The sequence below is a fragment of the Lampetra fluviatilis genome, chromosome 26 (assembly GCF_964198595.1).
Source record: "Lampetra fluviatilis chromosome 26, kcLamFluv1.1, whole genome shotgun sequence".
NCBI lineage: Eukaryota > Metazoa > Chordata > Hyperoartia > Petromyzontiformes > Petromyzontidae > Lampetra > Lampetra fluviatilis.
In genome coordinates, this window is record NC_136300.1 from 6067578 (window position 1) to 6088141 (window position 20564).

Consider the following 20564-nt stretch of genomic DNA (forward strand, 5'->3'; position numbering starts at 1 on the left):
AGCCTTAGCAGACTGTTGGGGCAAGTGCTGTTTGCGAGCACCTATGAAGGTTCGACATGGCACACGAGGGGTGTGGTGGCCAGCACCACGTCCGGCCGCCTTTGTTTCCCTAGTGACGATGTTTACACACCCCCGCCAGGTACGCACTGGAGGCTACGTCGATCTAGGGGAGGCCCAGAACTGATTCAGCCAATCGTTTAATGGTGTTGCACGTGAGTGGGAATCGAACTCATGTTGCCCGGCTCGAAGCCTGCCACGCTAACCACTACACCACCTCTTCCCACGCACAAACGCAAACTTGCATGGGTACAGATTACACATTTTCAAAAGAAGCCTCAATTGGGGCAGTACTCATCTGCTTTTTAGAGTCATTATCCAGTTTTGAAAATCTCCACATTCCTCGGGTAGGATTGGTAAAGATACGCTCTGGACAACCTCTCTTGAGCTTTGCCTAGCAGCTGTCAGGCAGAAGAAGGACCGACTCGCCCTAAACGCAGAGTAATGAGTCAAGCACAATTCAGCTGATTTTCTTGACATTTTTCCAATTTTAATCCAGCTGTGCTCCTGACGTCACATCATGAGATGAAATGTCAATTCAGGAATTCTCACAGAGAAGTGCATATCCTGCGCGTTTGAGAACAGAAATACTACCGAGATCCCATTCAAGCAGTGTTCTTCACTAATTTTCAAAGCAGGTGCCACTTTCGCCGATGAGACGTCATCAGTGTGAGGGCCGCCAAAACATTTGAAACCATTTTGGGTTTGACAGCACGATGATGATGGGGGTGTGTTTCACGTGTTGTGTCTTGTCAGGGGCCGCACTAGAGGCCACTATTTTGGTGATTTCGAAAAGTTGTTTGGTTTGGCCATGTTTGTTTGTTGTAGTACGGAGTTAGAATGCTGGCTTTAATCTAAGTTGTCTTGTGGTTGTTGTTGTTGTTTGACTTGCATCCCACTGGGATTTTTGCACAGCGCGTTGGTGTACGGTGCTTTTTTTCTGGAAGACTTTGCAGTTTTTTCCTGCATTTTTCTGTTTGCGCGTAGTCACTTTAAGATGTTTTCTTGTTCATGTTTTTGTTTTTTGTTTGTTGCGGTTGCACCCGATTCAAGAGCCGAATGGCTCACAGGGCTATACCAAATAAATGAAACTGAAACTGAAACCAGGGACCGCCAGTGTCCCGCGGACCTTCCATTGAAGAACGCTGCATTGAAGTGACGTTTACTGTGCACACCCTGAGAGAACGTGCACCCTACTACAGAAAAATGTTCATCGTATGGCAGTCAACCGAATATTGAAAAATGTTGGTGCTGAAATATACCTAAAATATGCGTAAAACGATGTTTATGAGATGTTTGCACGCAATCATTAGTGCAATGCCTGGCTCGCGCCATTGCTGGCGGAAGGGCCTCTGCTTCGTGGAAGTTCTGGAGAGATTCTCTAAGATTGCATTTCGCCCGAGGGGTTTTAAGAAACCTGCCGATTGGTTCGACTGCCGGAAGGGAGATCGTCAGACCAGCAACGTCTGGAACGCAGGTTCCGCTATGCGAGCCATACATACATACGGGGTTGGCCCCAGATGTCTTGTGAACCACAATTAATTGACCCCTAAGATTCTTCCTTTGATTATCCATTTCTGTTTTAAATAAACCTTGTTAATTTCAGATGGCTGATACGAGTTCATAAACTTTTGTAGAACCGCTTGGAGTGAGCTTATAAACCAGCAAGAAATAATGTTCGAAAAAAATGTTTGCGAACAATTTCATAATTATGATAATTAATTAAGTTATGTTGCTCACATTAAATGACACACCCATTGGAGTACCAAAAAAATACATAACGTTTTAGAGATTTAACGGGGGGATGGAGGGGTCACAAGACATCCGGACCAACCTGTACACATCCACCGAACCCAAGAGGCCCCCGGTTCAACCCCGAGCAGCTACCCGGATTCAACCCCAGGGCTATGCTGGCTCTGCGCTCTGACCTCTTAGCCCCCCGGCAGCCCACCCCTCTCCCCCAGCACCCCCCCCTCCCCCACCGCCCCTCAGCGTACGAGCTGCACCGTGCCGTTTGGGGGAGAAGTCCATGTCCATGATGACGCCGTCGGAGGCGACCTCCTGCTCCCCGTAGGGCGCCGTGTCGAGGAACGTGTCGTGCAGGGCGCCTTCCTCCAGCCGCCACACGCACAGCCGCCGGTCCCAGCCGCCGCTCACCTTGGGGGGGGTGGGGGGTGGAGAAAAAAAAACAAAAATGACGAGATGTTCAGTGGATGCGTACGGGACGATCTGGCCCGTGGGCCGTGGTGATACATGTTTATGCCATTTATTGTGAAAATTCCGTCACAGTTCCTATGATTGCTTTTTCATTGCTTTCATGGCTTTATTTTGGTGATTTCGAAAAGTGTATTGGTTTAGCCATGTTTGTTTGTTGTAGTACAGAGTTAGACTGATGGCCTTAATCTAAGTTGTCTTATGGTTGTTGGTGTTGTTGTTGTTGTTTGACTTGCATCCCACTGGGATTTTTGCACACAGCGTTGGTTTACGGTGTTTTTTTCTGCAATATTTTGCTGTCTTTTCTTGGATTTTTTGTTTGCACTTAGTCACATATTCACTTTAAGATGTTTTTTGTTCATGTTTTTTTTGTTTGTTGCGGTTGCACCCGATTCAAGAGCCGAATGGCTCACAGGGCTATACCTAATAAATGAACTTGAACTTGATGAACCTCGCAGCGGCGTATTTTTGCTCCTCGGGGATCTAAGGTGGCGGCGCTTTCGAGATGCGCTTCTGTGGCCGGTCCCAAACGCTTCTTCCGATATTAGCAAGCCCCTGGAGCTGTGTGGACTTTTAAGTCATCTAGATTGGACACTTATTTCTTAAAAACTGCTTTTTGGTGTTTTGTTTTGTTGTCCTTCCCCCCCCCGCCCCCGCACCTACGATTAGCACGGTTGGATACGTACGGTGCGAAAGACGTTCAACATACATTCATACTTGATGATCATGACGCCGTTGCGGATGATGAACGCAAGTGTTGCACTCGAAACGTCGTCATTTATTTTATTTCATACCTACGTGACTTTACCGAAATAACCAAAGAGTACACTGTGGGTTTAGTTTTGGTAATCTAATGATATCCGGTGCTTTTCAGGTCGTTTGGTCATGGGTCAAACAAACAAATATGATTTATTTTTTTATTTAAAGCTTTCGTGACTGCAGTGATTCATATTCTTGGTTCTTTCGGCAAAGTCACGTAGAAGGGAAGTAATAAAATAATAAAAATATTAAACAATAAAAATTCTCAAATTTGAAAAATTTTCTTGCTATGGATTTCACACCTGATGATGATGGCTTGTGTTGCAGTCAAAAGGTCGTGAGAATTGTTTTTGTTTTTTATTATTTTATTGTTTCCCTTCTACGTGACTTTACCGAAAAAACCAAGAATATAAACATTACTTGGTCATAACACGCGAGTGCAAGTAGATTTTTCCCCTCAGGTTTCCATCAACCACAATCGGGAATTGAACCCAGTGTCCATTGCTTGGCAGGCCAGGTGCGCCGATGTCAGAGGAGCATATGCTCCCCCAATTACCGTTCCCCCAGGAACAAATATTCAGAGAAATGTATCCCCTTAGAAATGTTTTCACCCCGTTATTTTATTTCGTAATAAAAGTAACCCTTATTCACACCACAGGCTATATCCATGCATTTCTAACTTCAAAATGAATCCTTACGAACGCTTCACGAAGTTATTGTTTTCCTTTCAGCATAGTTTCACCTTCTTGTGCAACCTCTTTGGCCTTAACCTTTCCCTAACAAATGTAGTCGCTTCACCAAACTCTAAGGCAAGGCCGTAATTATAATATAGAATGTCCCCCCCAATATATTGCTATGACAAAATATAAAAATAATTGCTATACTATGTAAATAAAACAACACTTTTCTAAACCTTGGCCACAATATCTGGACTTGTCTTCATATAAATCAATGCATAAATGTCTGTTTATATGATTGTGGTCATGTTTGTACTTTATCAATCCCTAATCTCAAACATTACATACAATGAAACAAGAAATGGTAAAAAAAAGTAAAAACAGAGCAATGTAATACAACGCACTATTAGACATTATTGTATAAAATCTAATAAAATTTCCATCCCATGCGTTAGTGAATTTTTAAATATTTTTAGGCAGGAAATGGCAGGAAATTAGTTTTCAAATTTAGATTTATTTTTTTCTGGGTTAGGACCCCCCCAATGTTGACTCCATGGCTACGGCCTTGCTCTAAGGGGCACAATGCCCCCTGGTGATCACAAGCATTGAACAACCATTGTGTACGCATTACTGCTGTATATTTGTTGTTACGGGAACAAATGCATGGGGAAGACGATACAGTGTTCATTCAAACCCGCTGACAGTTACACAACTTTAGCGCCAGCAACACACCCTTTGTAAATATGAAACAATTAGGATATATTCGTGCCGCTCTTGCTGCAAGTATGTAATGAAGACTGTGTGCGTAAAGACTGTTAAGTCTTTGTACGTAATGGATTCAGGCCAACATACTGATCATGGATTGTAGCAGCCTGCGTCATGCATATTCCCTGAGCCAGTAGGATGACAAAGGGGTTTTGTGGCAGTGACGGCTCGTGACATTGCCGCGAGGTGGGGCTGTTGTGAGTGACCTCTGAAAAGATGGTGTTCTAATAATTATTTTTAAAAACCTCGTCATGTTATTGGCCTTCCCATAAAAGTGATGTAACTGGCTCATCTACCAACGGTAGCCATCTATAAACAATACTAAACAAAACAACAAAGCACTCAAATGCTGTCCCCATGACCCTCAAGTCCACACCACACAACCCCTTTGACACTGCCAAAAGCCTGAAGAACAATTAAAGATCAGCTGACACGACTCAACAAATTAGCAAAGGCAACCAAGACACCGCATACTGTACAATAACAGCCACATAACGTCGTACACCCGCCTACACAAAAAGGTTTGATCAGTATTCAATGGCGACATTAATACAATGTACACAGGCCCTGCTATTTACTTCCCGTTTCATTAGAGCTTGTTTCGTTGTGTGGCCACTGTTTGACTCACTGTTATGTGTGGCAACTGTAACGTCACTTGACACTGACTACATTGTTCAATGGAAAGCTGGGCCTATACTGACATTAGCCTACACATTGAATTTTGGGTTTAAACCACGATTATAAGTGCAATGTCACAAATATTTCTGGTTTTAAGGCCACATGATTGCTATTAGGCAACATGCGTACACCTATTTCAATCAACCCATTAAGTTTCCATTAACATAGCTGACTGTACACAATATCCCCAAGATGGGCTACTCAAAATAACGGCCTACCTTTCCTCTTCGTTGGCATATTTGTCCAAGAATTTGGCTCGTCGATCCTCCTGAGAAGCAAACTTTGCAATCACTCGTCTGCTGAAGTAAGGAATTACATTGATCAGCTTCTTCTTCCTGCATAGTCATCCTTTCAAATGGAATATTCAGGAGTGACCCCACGGTGCCCGTTGCCAATTCTTCGTTCGCTGCCATCGCTGTTGCTATTTCCTCCTCGAGCGTGTCGGCCGTGACCTTGCGATATTTGCACAGTGCAACCTCTCGTGACATCGTCATTAGAGCCACGGGCACCTTTTTCACCGCCCTGAATGTGTCTCGAGCGACGTGGTTAACATGCTCGGAGCTAATCGCAATGGACGAAGGGGAAATCTCTCAGTCGGACGCCTTCACAGCCCCTCCCCCCGCCCCCCCGAGACCTCCCCATGGCACAATTCGGACTGTGACGTTGCAGCCGTTTCTAATATGAACATGTTAAAATGTTTTCTTCACTTGGCAATTTACTTTGAAATAATCGCTATAAAAATAAAATTTTATTTAAAAACGGCAAAACTATTTAGAGAAAAGCATTTTTATTAGAAAAATTACTTCTCATCTCCATCTGCTGGGTGGGGAGGCGTCCCAACGCCCCCCCTATAGTGGACGAACCGCGCCTGGTTGATGGGGATGTGCGTGGGGAGCGGTAGTGTAGTGGTTAGCGCGACGCGTGATTCCCGCTCACGGCCAAACATCAGTGACGATTTTTTGAACCGGTCCTGGGCCCCCACTAGGTCGACTCAGCCTCAAATGAGTACCTGGTGCGATGTGTAAAACATCACCACTGCGGAGACAAAGGCCGACCGGGCGTGGTGCTGGCCACCCACCCCCTCGTGTGCCGTGCCGGCCTTCATAGGTGCGACTCGCTAACAGCACTTGCCCGAACAGTTTGTTTCGGCCAGTGTTCTTCATTGCAAGGCCCGTGGGCCACTGAATCCACCCCTTGCAGGCGGTGCGGCGGCCCTCACGCTGACGTCTTATCGGCAAAAGTGGCCCCCTCTCTGGAAATGTGTGAAGAACACTGGTTGAGTTTAACACGTAGGCTTTCGCGACCAATATTATTCATAATCAACGTTTTTGGGTTTAGATCGCGTTATTTATAACATGAGTTAATGGTTACTGATGACGTCACCCTGCTGCTGCTCTATATAAGAACGGGAGACAGAGCAGAGCCTCACCATTCTGGCGAATTGCCCGATGATGCAGGATGCAATTACCAGCGAAACGTCGTGCTATTCAAAAATGGTAAATGTTGTGGTTTCACGCTTCAACACACCGGTGGGCTAAAGCAGTGAACTATTTGTCTTTTTGTCAACGTGACACTTTTTTACTGATTGGCCGTGTCGGGTGGTGGAGGGTTACGACACATTTATAAATAACGCGATCTAAACCCAAAAACGTTGATTATGAACACTGGTTAAGGCTATACGGGGGATCTTTGTTTTCCGTCGGCATGTGTGCGTGCGCGCGCGTGTGCATCGTCGCACCAGATACGTGGTCCCATCGTCGCCGTCCGGTCCCACCACTACGATGGCGCTCACGCAGGCGGTGTGAGCGCAGAGCGTGGACTTGCACACAAACCCTGCCACGCCAAGAACACACCACGCCAAAAACACGCGCTCGCTCACCACTGCCAAGACAGTCGCCTTCACAATCATCAGGACCTCAATGACGTCCCTCGTCATCGCTTGAAGTCACGCAAGCCCTTTTGGACCCATGCGCTTAACATTCAACGATGCGAGCTCAACCCCCGATGAAGCTTAGTGAGTGGAATGGAGTTCAAAAGAACTCAAAAACATCAAACGCAGAAGATCCCCTGGGTTTGATATTCGACGGAGCTCATGGTCCATCCCAGTGGCGGCTCCTGCAAAATCTCTCAGGGGGGGCAAATGTCTGGATGATTGATAAGGATAAGGTCCACCTATGCAATGGATAAATTAACAGCTTAAGCATGTAAAGGCAACTTCACTTCTTTAATATTAATGAAAAATAAAGTGACTCTTACAATACATCTTGTTTGTTTCTATACTCACTATTAATACAATCCACTCAAGTTTCTTTAATTAAAGATTCCACTAGGTGGCGACAAATTATATTGTTGGATGAAACGTGCTTACGTATGATGACGTAAGCACTTTAGTGCGAGCCCTCCCGGAAGCCATAGAGAATGCATTGCAGCGCCCGCCTTTCGAAAAAAAACATCTTTGAATGTAAGTCTATGGGACCACACGGGGCGATTCTCAGCCAGAGTGAAATCGCCCAAAAAGAGGCGGTACTCCACAGAACGTGACATGACGCTGATTGGACTATATCCAGAGGCACAGTAACGGCTGAGATTGGTGGTGCGTCGCCCAATCGCCCTAATGAAGAAACCGCCCCTGGTCCATCCTAAACCGCACTTGCACAAACCATGGCAGATGCGGATACCTGATGCACAAATGGAAAATGTTAAACTCTCCCGTGTGCGCCTGTGGCCATCCAGAGCATATCGTACAACATGTAACGACGCAATGCCTGATCCACAAATACGAAGGCGACATCACAGCGATTACACTGCTTCTGACGCGGAGATCCGGCTTGACCACCTCAATGTGAAATTGTCGTTGTTGTCTCTGCAGGGTGACGTTACCCGCTAGAGGGCACTCTATGACAGGGAGGAGATTATTTTAACTGCGGAGGGGGGAATCAAAATCCACTCGAGACGCATCCAGCGAGTTGGAAGCAGTGTTGGTGGATCACACATCGATTATCACTGGTCACACACAAAAAAAACATTTTTTTTTCTGGCCTGGACTTTTGCAGCCGTTTTAGACTAATTTCAGGGTGCTGATTCCAAATCTGATCTCAGATTTGCTCTATCACATCATGTTTATGATATTGGCATACCCCATTTTCATTGATTTTACCCGAAATTAACTCTGTCACTTATGATTGCAAGTTGTTGCGAGTCAGTGACTGCTTTAGTGTTAAAATATGGTGCTGTATTTTTAGGATAGTGTGTTTATAATATCATTTTATGTAGATATCCACATTTATTACATATTTTTCTTCTGCAGTTTTTATTGAAAATCCAATATTTGATATCTCAAAAACCTGATGTGATAGACAAAAACTGATGCCAGATTTGGAATCAGCACCCCAAAATTACCTTATAACCGTTGGAATACCTTATGCCAGAAAAAGTGTGTTGACCAGTGTTATCACAAGCACGTGAAACTCCCAGAGTTTAGGGCTACAACAGTGGTAAGTAGATGGCGGTAGAGCACAGCAAGTAGGAAGTCAACTCATTTGCATGGCTATTTAATCAACTAAAACTAAACTTTGTATTTTTCCCAGGTAAGCCCCACTTAGTTATATAGTTATTTTTCAGAAGGCCACAAATGATAGCTCAATGAAGTTGCTTATCATGATGTGGAAATGTGTGTTTCTAAATGTAGAGAGAAAAACCGGAGGACCCGGAGAAAAAATCCACGCGACCCCTGGGAGACAGAGAACATGCAAACTCAAAATATACAGGTGTCAGGGTCGAGATCGAACCCATGTCCTCCTGCATACCAGGTGAGGTAGTTACCATCTCACCACGCCTATGGCTGATTTGTCATGTGCCACTTGCAGCAGGAATTGTGCTACTTTGGAAAAAAAGCATTAGGAAGAAATGAAGCCCTGCCCTGCAGTGGTGCCACGGGTGCCCACGCCGGTGCATGTGCCGGGGTAGTCGAACGTGCCGCAGTGCACATCGTGATGTCGCTTCGGTGCTACGCCAGAGGTCGCAAACGGGTTTTGATTCCTTACCCGTACCTGGCCGCACCAGGGTCGCAAATGGGTACCCGTACCCGTACCCGGCCGGGTACGGGTACCCGTTCCCTACCCGTACCCTACCCGAAATGAGTGACAAACGGTTACTCACCAGTGACTCACGGCCTACCCGTACGCGTACCCGGCCGCGCCAGGGTCGCAAACGGCTACCCGTACTTGGCCGGGTACGGGTAGGGTACGGGTATCGGGTACCCGGTTGCGACCTCTGTGCTACGCTTGCAGGAGGCTGCGCGGTGCGGTGTGGTGGGGGAGCTACCGGCCACGCGGTTGGTGACGCTGTCACGGTCCTCCCCGTTGTCCCTGAGCGTCTTCATCAGCGACCGCAGCTCCGCTTCGCTCAGCAGCACCGCGAAGCGCTGCGGGGAAAATCACGACGCTCGCTTAAGTTAAGCGCGAGCATGACTCAGGGCCAACTTTCAACCATGTCTGTCCAGGCCGGTGATACACAAAATAGTTTTGGCGACCACGATGGTGAGATGATAACGACCTCGCCCGGTATACAGGAGGTCGTGGGTTCGATCCCGACCCTGACGCCTGGATATTTGGAGTTTGCGTGTTCTGCCCATGGTTACGTGGATTTTTCTCCTCCACATTTAGAATCAACATGCGTTTATTTGGCTGCTATACATTTCCACGTGATAAGCCACTTCATTGGGCTATACATTTGTGTCCAGGTCACTTCTGAAAGACAGCTACATAGCTCAGTGGAGCTTACCTGGTAAAGTAAAAATAGTTCTCGTTTTCTTGGTTCTTTCGGTAAAGTCACGTAGAAGGGAAGTAATCAAATAATAAAAATAAAACATAACTTCCCTTCTACGTGACTTTACCGAAATAACCAAGAAGATGAATCCCTGCAGTCACGAAAGCTTTAAATCGAAATTTATAGTTTTCGTTGTTATCATACATTTCCACGCCCGGCACACCACATCCAACATACGAGTCACGGCGGGTCACACCGACCCCAATCTACGAGCAACCCGAAGGATATTTTCTGGTGGGGGGGGGGGGGGGCGTCATCTCTCGCGTCCACCTTCAGCGAGTGCGCCGTGGCCTCATCTGGTGACCGCCCGGGGGCTCTCTGGAGCGCGCTGACGCCGGTCTCGTCGAATCCCCACACGTACACACGGCCATCCTCGCAGGCCAGCACCAGCAGGTCCCGCTCCTCAACGAACACAGCCCTGCACACGAAGACAAAGGTCACGTACATCCCCCACCACCACCACCATCACCCCGTGAAACCTTAACCAGACAGCTGTGGCAAGTGCTGTTAGCGGGCAGCAGCACCTATGAGGACAGGGGTGGGTGGTCAGCACCACGCCCGGCCGCCTTTGTCTCCCCGGTGGCGATGTTTACACACACCGCACCAGGTATTAATTTGAGGCTGAGTCGACTTAGGGGAGGCCTAGTACCGGTTCCAATAATCGCCACTGGTGTTGAACTTGGGTCATTGGGTTCATGTCATAAGCACAGCGTGCTAGCCACTACGCTGCCGTACACACACAGATACACAACAGCAGCCGTCATTCACAACTCAGCTGTGACGTTACCACAACGCTTGTGCCAGGCTAGGTGCACTTTAAAGCCACGTGAAGTGTTAATAAAGGCTTGATGTCATGAGATCAGACACAAGTGTTTGTGGGTTAATTAACTAAGATAATTGGCAGATGCACCACCTGTGCAGCTTGCTGTGTTTTAATCGGCCAGCTCTCCACTCGCTGCAATGAGCATCGCTCCTCCACCCTCCGTTGTTGCTGGAGGACGTCTGCCTCCAATTGCCCAGCAGCGTCCTTCGCAATCCTTCCTCCACGCAGACAAATCCTGACACCGCCGATATCGGTCACGGGCAGGTCCACTCGGCCCCACATCCTCCTATAACCACATCGGTTCAAATCTCTCCTCTAGCCCGTGCCCGCTGTTTAGCCCTCTCGTATCAAGCCACACAGAAGCTGTGCTCGGGGCAATGCGGGCTACGCGACCCATTGAACGCATCACGACGATCAACGACGAGAGAGCTGCTCCCCCCACCGTGTGATGGCCACGTTGCGGCCGTGCCTCTCCTCGCCGGCTTGCCCCGGAGCGCTCTGGCGGCTCGACTGGCGCTGGCCCCGCGTCCCGCCCAGGTCGCCCGGCGCAGTCACGGGCCGCCGGGGGGTCCCCCCGCCACCGCCGCCACCGCCGGAGCCGCCCGGTGGCACGGGGCCCCCGGGCGGTGCCCTCCGTGGCCGTTGACGCGCCGCAGAGGCCACCACCAGATTCTTGGCCGTACCGGGCAGCGGAAACTTCTCGCAGCTGCAACGCGTTCACAGCGCGCGGGGTCAGCGGGGCAGGGCACAGAGGTCTTTACTCTCTCTCTCTCCTCCGGGTCACAATAACAGTGGGCCTTACCTGGTAAAATAAAAATAATGATTAGTTTAGAGTGTGGCCAAGCTTTGAGCAGGTCCTAGCACTCACCTGCAGATCTATATTATGCGTTGCTGGATGAATAGCAACTTGTTCAGATTTGGCAACCAAGGATATGGATTTAGTTAATGCACAGTAGTACATTACTTTAAGTGGGGTGACCACGTCTTGACAACTCAATGAATTGGCGAAAAGGCTGAGCACTCGTACACAAGGCAATACACACCTTTGTGCATGTCCTGAAAGCTATTCCATGTCTCTGTAGAATTTCCGGAGCTTTTAGAGCGGTTCACTACCCACTTCGTTGCCGTTGTTAGTCTGATCGCATTGCTGGGCGAGCGACGACTCTTCACGAGGTAGACACGTTGAAGGTTCCACATACCAGGGAACACGGACCTGCGTCCTCAAATCGGACAAGTAGCAGCGGCAAATACCTGTAGATGAAGTGGCTGGACTGCAGCCTCTCCCACTTCATGACCGACCCGTCAGCGAGACCGCTGAAGATGAGCATGGGTGCCTTCCGCGCTGCGACAACGACGACGAAAAAAACATTCGGTGAAAAGACAGCGGCGCTGCGAAGCGCCCTTGAGATGTTGTGAAATCCGTAGCGAGGCGTCGTGTGAAAAATACCCTCTGTTTCACAGCACCCCTACATGAGATTAATATCGCACCGGCTTTTTGCGCTTGTTTGTTTAAAAACATATTTATACGCATTTTATAAATGGTCCCAAAGAAGCCGTTCGTAGATTCTGGACCATATTTTAGTACCAGTTTTACGAAATATTTCTGGCCTAATTCATGCGGTGGACATTGTATCTATTTCCTTCCGATTTAGCAATTTTTTCTGTGCATTAAAAAAAAACCAATCTGGTGACAACCGCTTTTTGCGGACACATAAACATGCCGTTTCATGTGCCCGTGCCGACCTTCATCGGTGCCAACTCGCGAACAGCCCTTGCCCCTAGATTTGAAGCTTTCGTGACTGCAAGGATTCATATTCTTAGGTTTTTTCGGTACAGTCACGTAGGTAATTTTTTTTAAATTAATTAAAAGTAAAATAAAAATAAAATAAAAATCACGACGTTTCGGAGGCAACACAAGCTTCCGTCTTCAGGTGGAACCGTCACAGCACGATAGCTGTGACTTTACCGAAAAAACCTAAGAATATGAGCCCTTGCCCCACCAGCCTGTTGAAGGCTACACGGGGGACCTTTGCTTTTACGTCGCGTTCGTGAGCGTGCGGTGATCCTCACTGTAGGCGAGGCTCTCCACTGGCTGCAGGCAGCGCAGGGCCGTGAGGCAGCCCGAGGCGACGAACTTCCACACCAGCAGCTGCCGACGGCTTGTGGACGCTGCGACGGGATCACAGCGGCACGAGTCGAGCTGAACTCACTACGGCGTCTCCCTCACTCCAAACATCGGCGTGACTCAGCGATGGCAACCCCCCCTCCCTCCCATCCTCCCACCCAGGAATATCCGTGTTCTTAATAGGAACCCCGTTATTTCCATGAATTATGGATTTAGCAGCCCATGTACAGCTTGCAATCTAATGTTTATTGCTTCTATAGCAGGGGTTGGCAACCAGCAGCTATGGAGCCGTAAGCCGCTCTTTAAGGACTGCTGCTTTACGGCGTTATTTATTAAGAACCATCGTCTCGTATCCACATTGCATTGTGGCTCTTGGAATATTGAGTGGGTTTTTTGTTACCGAATTCGAAAAAAAAAATGCTCTTCTTAGTTAGTTTGGTTACAGACCCCTGTTCTATGACATATACTGGACTTTAAAAACTCACAAATCACGAGCCAATTCTGGAACACACGATTTCAGTGCTACGGTGGAGGCAAGCTCTGGACTAGGACCCATATATTCTTTACCGAAAGTCACGTAGACATATTCCTATCTACGTAGATTCGTATCTACGTGACTTTACCGAAAGACCCAAAGAATATTAATCCCTGCAGTCACAAAAGCTTTGAGTCAAGATTTAGGACCCATATTTTAAAGAGAGGGTGTTTGCACTCTTTGCGTTTAACATCTGCCAGTAATCCAGCATTGATTAAAGCAAGCCTGACTCTGCTGATGAGACAATGGGGAGTCGAGACCGGTCCAGAGATTGCTTGCATTGAATCAATGCTGCTGAAATTATGCACTCCCAGAGGGCCGTGGATCCCGATATAGGTTGCGTAAGAAATACCTTCATTGTATATATTTTTTTTACACGTGGGAGAGACAGATACGTGAAGGAGACGCTCATCTACTCTGTATTTGCGAAGAGCGAGCGCACGTGCGGTAAAACGCGTGCACGCGCGCACCTACGACCTGGCACAGCTCCGGCAGGTAAGCCAGCAGCTGTAGCCGGTGTCTGGTGGCCTCGACGGGGTCGGAGAAGACGTCCACGAACTCGGACACCTGCACACACACACACGCGCGGACCACCGCGCACAGGTGTCCTGCTCTGTCTATTCAAACGCTCGTTAGGTCGCGTCCGCTGTTATTGCTAGTTGCAGGAGTCGGCAACCGAAATAACAAAGAAGTGATATTTTTTTTCGTGTTCGGTAAGAAATAAAACCCTCAATATTCCAAGAGCCTCAATGCACGTGAATGCGAGACGGTGTTAGTCCTTAATAAATGACGGTCACAAAGCAGCGATCCTTAAAGAGCCGCACGTGGCTCAGAGCACCAGGTCGCCGAGCCCTGTGCTCGTGGCGTGTATGTACGTACGTTGAACTCCTTTAGCACCGTCCGTAGCCAACCGCGTGAATCGGAGGAGCGGGGGAAGGACAGCAAACTAAACACAAAAAGCGGTCCTAAAGAAATGCGCTTTCAACCTAGACGATGATTTAAAAGTACACAGCTCCAGTGGCTTCCTAATATCGGAAGGGAAGAGCGTTCCAGACGGCCCCAGAAGAGCCATCCGAAAGCGCCGGATGCAGTGACATTTATCAGCCCAATCTGGGTAACCGTGTGCGCGCGCGCGTGCGTGTGTATATGCGTGCGTGCGTGTATGTATAATGGGTGCGTGTGCGCGCGTGTGTATGTGTATGTATCATGGGTGTGTGTATGTATAATGGGTTCGTGTGTGTATGTGCATTTGTGTGTGTATGTATAATGGATGCGTGCGTGCGTGCGTGTATGTATAATGGGTGCGTGTGTGCATGTGTGTGTGTGTATAATGAGTGCGTGTGTGTATGTGTATGTATCGTGGGTGGTGCATCAGTCAGTCATCTCGGTCATCTCGGTCAGTCGACCCGTGGCACCTGGGTCTGCCCCGTGACCTCCTGCCAGCGGGCGTTCGACACTTCACGTGGCCTCAAGGTGCACATGGCCTGGCACAAGCGTCGTGGTGACGTCACCGCCACTTAGTGGCGAATGGCGGTTGTTGTTGTTGTATCGTGGGTGTGTGTATGTATAATGGGTGCGTGTGCGCGCGTGTGTATGTGTATGTATCATGTGTGCGTGTATGTATAATGGGTGCGTGTGTGTATGTGCATTTGTGTGTGTATAATGAGTGCGTATGTGCATGTGTGTGTATGTATAATGGGTACGTGCGTGCATGTGTGTATGTATAATGAGTGCGTGTGTGTATGTATGTGCATGTGTGTGTATGTATGTATAATGGGTACGAGTAACGTGTGTGTATGTGCATGTGTGTGTGTGTGTATAATGAGTGCGTGTGTGTATGTGCATGTGTGTGTGTGTCCAATATTTGAAGCTGCGGTGCTTCAAATATTGGAAGAGGTCACCCCCTGTGAGTGGCTGGCTGAGGTACCAGCTGTTGAGGAAGTACTGAGGGCGATCCGGAGTCTGAGACCAGGGAAGGCACCGGGCAGAGATGATCTCCCAAGCGAAATGCTGAGGGAGGGTGGAGTTTGTGCACAGACTGCCCTATATGACATCATAACAACAGTCTGGACCACTGGACGGGTTCCGCAGGACTGGAAGGATGCCCTGGTGGTCCCCCTCTATAAGAGTGGGGACCGTACCGACTGTAACAACTACAGGGGCATCTCACTCCTCAGTGTGCCGGGTAAGGTCCTGGCAAGGATTATTCAACATCGCCTTGCTAGGCACGCTGAGGAGAGGCTTGCGGAGCCCCAATGCGGTTTCAGGAAAGGGCGGTCCTGCACAGATGCCATATTTTCTGTCCGTCTGCTACAGCAGAGGTGTAGGGAATTCCAACAAGACCTACATCTCTGCTTTATTGACCTGGTCAAGGCCTATGATACCATCAGTAGGCCTGGGCTCTGGGTTGTTTTTCGTGCTTTCGGAGTCCCTGACCCTCTGCTCACGATCATTAAGGACCTTCATGATGGTGAGCGGGCCCGGGTAAAACTACGTGGCCGGGAGTCGGAGCCTTTCCCTGTACACCTTGGGGTGCGACAGGGATGTCCTCTGGCTCCCACATTATTTAACATCTATTTCGACTGCGTAGTTTGTGAAGCCTTCAATAGCTGTACCGGGGGAATTACCATTTGGTACAGATACAATGGGAGGCTGATCGACGCCCGGGTGCGATCAAGGGATGGCTCCCTATTGGTCAACCACGTTATGTATGCCGATGATTTGGTAATAGCTGCTCATTCGGAAGAGGAGTTGGAGACGCTGCTGCTGAGACTGGAGCGTGCCACTAAGAGGTGGGGACTTACCATTAGCCCCACCAAAACTAAGCACCTGCCTGGGTATTTTGTACCATCGGGCACTCCACCCCCACAACTCCCAATCGGTGATGGGGCAGTTGTGGAGAGAGTGGAGAGTTTCCCATACCTGGGCAGTGTGCTTATGACCGGCTCCAGTTTATCAGCAGAGGTCTCACTCCGAATCAGTCGAGCGGCAATATCTTTTCATCGGTTGCGTAACGCCGTGTGGAAGCTACCTGGTCTGTCGCTCCGCACGAAGCTTCAGGTCTTCTCGGCCACGGTCATTCCCTCCCTTCTCTACGCTTGCGAAACGTGGACCCCCCTAGTGGAGCATCTTCGCCGGTTGGAAACATTTAGGCTGGCCTGCCTACGATCCATCCTGGGTTTAACCAGGCTGGATTGTGTGAGGAGCTCACAAGTCCTTGAAAGATCTGGGCAAAGTCCCATCAGTGAGCTCCTCCGGCAGGCAAGGCTGCGTTGGCTGGGTCATGTAGCCCGCATGCCCAGCCACCGCATGCCTAAACAGCTTTTGTTCGGCCGGATCGAGGGGGCTAAACGGGCGCGGCACGGGCTAGAGAAGAGATGGAGTGATGTGGTACAGGAGGACGTGGAGCTGAGTGGACTTGCCGATGACTGGTACCAGCGGTGTCAAGATCGGCCTCAGTGGAGGAGGCTCGTGAAGGACGCTACTGGGCAGTTGGAGGCAGTCGCCCTCCAACAACAACGGAGGGCGGAGGAGCGACGCTCACAACAACGAGCGGAGCGCCGGGTGGCTAAAGCACAGCAAGTTGGCACAGTAGGGGGCACAGGTGGTGCATCAGCCAGTCATCTCGGTCATCTCGGTCAGTCGACCCGTGGCACATGGGTCTGCCCCGTGACCTCCTGCCAGCGGGCGTTCGACACTTCACGTGGCCTCAGGGTGCACATGGCCTGGCACAAGCGTCGTGGTGACGTCACCGCCACTTAGTGGCGAATGGCGGTTGTTGTTGTTGTTGTATAATGGGTACGAGTGCGTGTGTGTATGTGCATGTGTGTGTGTATAATGAGTGCGTATGTGTATGCGTGTGTGTGTATGTATAATGAGTGTGTATGTGTGTGTATAATGGGTGCGTGTGTGTATGTGTGTGTATGTATAATGAGTGTGTGTGCATGTGTGTGTATGTATAATGCATGTGTGTGCATGTGCATGTGTGTGTATGTATAATGAGTGCGTGTGTGTGTATGTGCATGTGTGTATGTATGAGTGTGTGCGCGTGCGCGCGCGCGCATCAACGCACGCTCTCTCCCGACCGCAGGTCGATGAGCACGGGGCTACAGGCTCCGCTGAGCGCCCAGGCTGCGTGGGCGCTTGGCACGTAGCAGAGCCCCGTCACGCCGCTCAGGAAGTGGCCCAGACGCTGCAGAGGCTGCCCCTCTCGGGACCACAGCCTCACCGTGCGGTCGAACGAGCCCGTGAGCAGCCTGCGGTGGCGGAGCAATGCACTCGGCTTGTACACGGCATTTTTCGATTTGAAGCTTTCGTGACTGCAGGGATTTGTCTTCTTGGTTCTTTCGGTAAAGTCACGTAGAATAGAAGTAATAAAATAATAAAAATAAAACATTATGAAATAATAATAATATGTTTATTATGTTTTATTTTTTTATTATTTTATTATTTCCATTCTACGTGACTTTACCGAAAGAACCAAGAAGATGTACACAGCATGTCAGCACGCAGAGCATCGCGCAGGGCACTTTCATCATCACTGCTGGAGCAAAGCCGCAGATACCTCTCACGAATCCTGCCATGTAACAATCCACCAACTCGGGTCCCGCTCACGGCCACCACCAGTTATGATTATCTGAACTGGTCCTGGGCCTCCCCTAAGTCGACTCAGCTTCAAATGAGTACATCGTGCACATCGCCACTTGGGAGGAAAGGGGCAGGTCGGGACGAGATGCTGGCCACCACCCGCCCCATCGCGTGCCGTGCCGGCCTTCATAGGTTCAAGTTCAAGTTCATTGATTAGGTAGAGCCCTGTGAGCCATTCGGCTCTTGCATCGGGTGCAACCGCAACAAACAGAAAACAAAAACATGAACAAGAAAACATGTTAAAGTGACTATGTGCAAACAGAAAAGACAGCAAAATATTGCAAAAAAAGCACCGTACACCAACACTGTGTGCAAAAATCCCAGTGGGATGCAAGTCCATCAACAACAACAACCACAAGACAACTTAGATTAAGGCCATCAGTCTAACATTGTACTACAACAAACAAACATGGCCAAACCAAAAAACTTTTCGAAAATCACCAAAATAAAGCCGTAAAAGCAATGAAACAGTGGTGAAACATAGGTGCTGCTCACGAACCGCACTTGCCCCATTTAGTCTATCCAGGCTATACGTGGAGGGGGGATCTTTGTCTTTGGCAGGGATAGCGGCGGTTCTCACCAGGTGCTGCGATCGTCAGTGGGCAGCGCCAGGCAGGTGATGCCGGCGTCGTGGGCGCGGGGGTTGCAGTGCAGCAGCGAAACGTCGGACTCCCCCGCCGGCGAGCTCACGTCGTAGATGGCCAGCGTCCCCCCGTAGCTGCATAACCCACGCGGTGTGTGGTCACAACACAGAGGGAGCACGTTTAGACCTGGGCTCATACAGTTGTGTAATCTGAAGGCTTTAATAATTGGTGTGTATTGGGTCGAGATTTGAAGCTTTCGTGACTGCAAGGATTCATACTAGGTTTTTTCGGTAAAGTCACGTAGGTAAAAATGTAAATTAATAAAAGTAAAATAAATCCTCTTTACTTGATACAGCAATCGTGCTGTGACGGTTCCACCTGAAGACGGAAGCTTGTGTTGCCTCCGAAACGTCGTGATTTTTTATTTTACTTTTATTAATTTTAATTTTATTTTTTACCTACGTGACTTTACCGAAAAAACCTAAGAGTATGTGTATTGGGTGTTTGAGCATTGTAACGCCGATGTTCTTGCCAAAAAGGGTTGATATTGGTACAAAAAAAAGATGCGTAGATGTATGTACGTTGAACTTCGTTCGCACCGTACATATCCAAACCATGCTCGAGAGATGCGTCGTTACGCAAACTGATAAAGCACTGCTTCACGACGTCCTCGAAAGACCTGCAGACTTCCCACGGCACGGCAGCTGCCTCGGGAAGGTGTGAATGGACCCCGGGGTGAAGCGACACGTGCGGCGTTACCCGCCGGTGTAGAGCCGGCCGTCGTTGCTCGCCATGCAGCACACGACGCCCGCGGCGCCGTGCTTGTCCGCTGCGACGCTCAGGTTGGCCGGAGAGTCCAGGACGCGTGCCGTGCCCTTGCCGTCGCTGAGACGCACGGCGCGCAAGCCGCACCGGGTGCCGCACGCCAGCTTCTGCCAGTGGCCCAGCCCCGCCATGCAGTACACAGAGCTGCCCACCTGCAACGGGCACGCGCCTGCGTCTGGGCTTGCCGCACGGGGGGTGCTGAATCACGCAAAGGGATGGGACCGATGCGCGCGTGGCAGTCTGTGCGTGCGCGCGCGTGGATTCTCTTCAAACGACCCGTGAGCCAAATCGCCCGCGGGCAATGGCCTCGTCAGATCTCCAGATGCCGAGCCGAGTTGAGCAAGGGTAGTGTTCAGAAGGACGGTCGCAGGGCATGTACAGGTGCTATGGGGCTGCAGACCATGTGGCTCGGAAATGGGAAATTGTTCTGTGTGTGTGTGATACTGTCAGCTGCCAAATGACCAAATCGCTCGCACAGTGCCCATTCTGCTCATCAGATCTGGACAGCTAAGCCGGGTGGAGCCTAGATCAGAGGTCGGGAAACCAAATTAACAAGAAAGAGGCATTTTTAAAATATCAATGCACGAGGTGGCCCTTGATGAATAACGTCACGAAGCAGCAGTCCTTGAAGAGCCGCATGCGGCTCTGGAGCTGCAGGTTCTCGACCCCTGGCCTAGACAGCGCACGGTTTAGACGACCGCCGCGCCTAATAGTCTGTTGCAGTGCTACGTCGTCAGCAGAGGCAATGCAGCTAAATAAATTTTGCTTTTATTGCGCTCTGCTGCCACCACTACGCTGCCTGCGTCCACCAACCCGCACCGAGCGGTCAAATAGCTCCAATGGCTCACAGGGCATGGTGGGGGTGGGGGGGCCCTTGCCATCCAGCAGTGGACAGAAAAGAAGGGACTATTCCATAGCAAGGTGACCCGTGTTGTTACTTTACTCTGCGCGCTGCAACGGGGACTAAATGAATCCGCGAGAGAATGAATGATGATGAATTGTGTTCATGCTCTCGGTGTGCAAATATTCGATATGCGAGGTTGCAGTA

At 49.4% G+C, this 20564-nt stretch overlaps 1 protein-coding gene across 1 annotated transcript in view; it reads right to left on the reverse strand.

The window, feature by feature from the left end:
- Window positions 1-20564, reverse strand: part of LOC144942137 (uncharacterized) — a 34592-nt gene that overhangs the window by 7055 nt on the left and 6973 nt on the right. The window contains exons 3-13 of the mRNA XM_078868897.1: window positions 19451-19668; window positions 18688-18825; window positions 17533-17716; window positions 13931-14027; window positions 12871-12969; window positions 12052-12142; window positions 11243-11506; window positions 10248-10395; window positions 9474-9573; window positions 6889-6983; window positions 2040-2214 (exon numbers count right to left, since the gene is read on the reverse strand). Coding sequence (XP_078725023.1) covers window positions 2040-2214; window positions 6889-6983; window positions 9474-9573; window positions 10248-10395; window positions 11243-11506; window positions 12052-12142; window positions 12871-12969; window positions 13931-14027; window positions 17533-17716; window positions 18688-18825; window positions 19451-19668 — 1609 coding nt within the window. The remainder of the gene's footprint in view (window positions 1-2039; window positions 2215-6888; window positions 6984-9473; window positions 9574-10247; window positions 10396-11242; window positions 11507-12051; window positions 12143-12870; window positions 12970-13930; window positions 14028-17532; window positions 17717-18687; window positions 18826-19450; window positions 19669-20564) is intronic.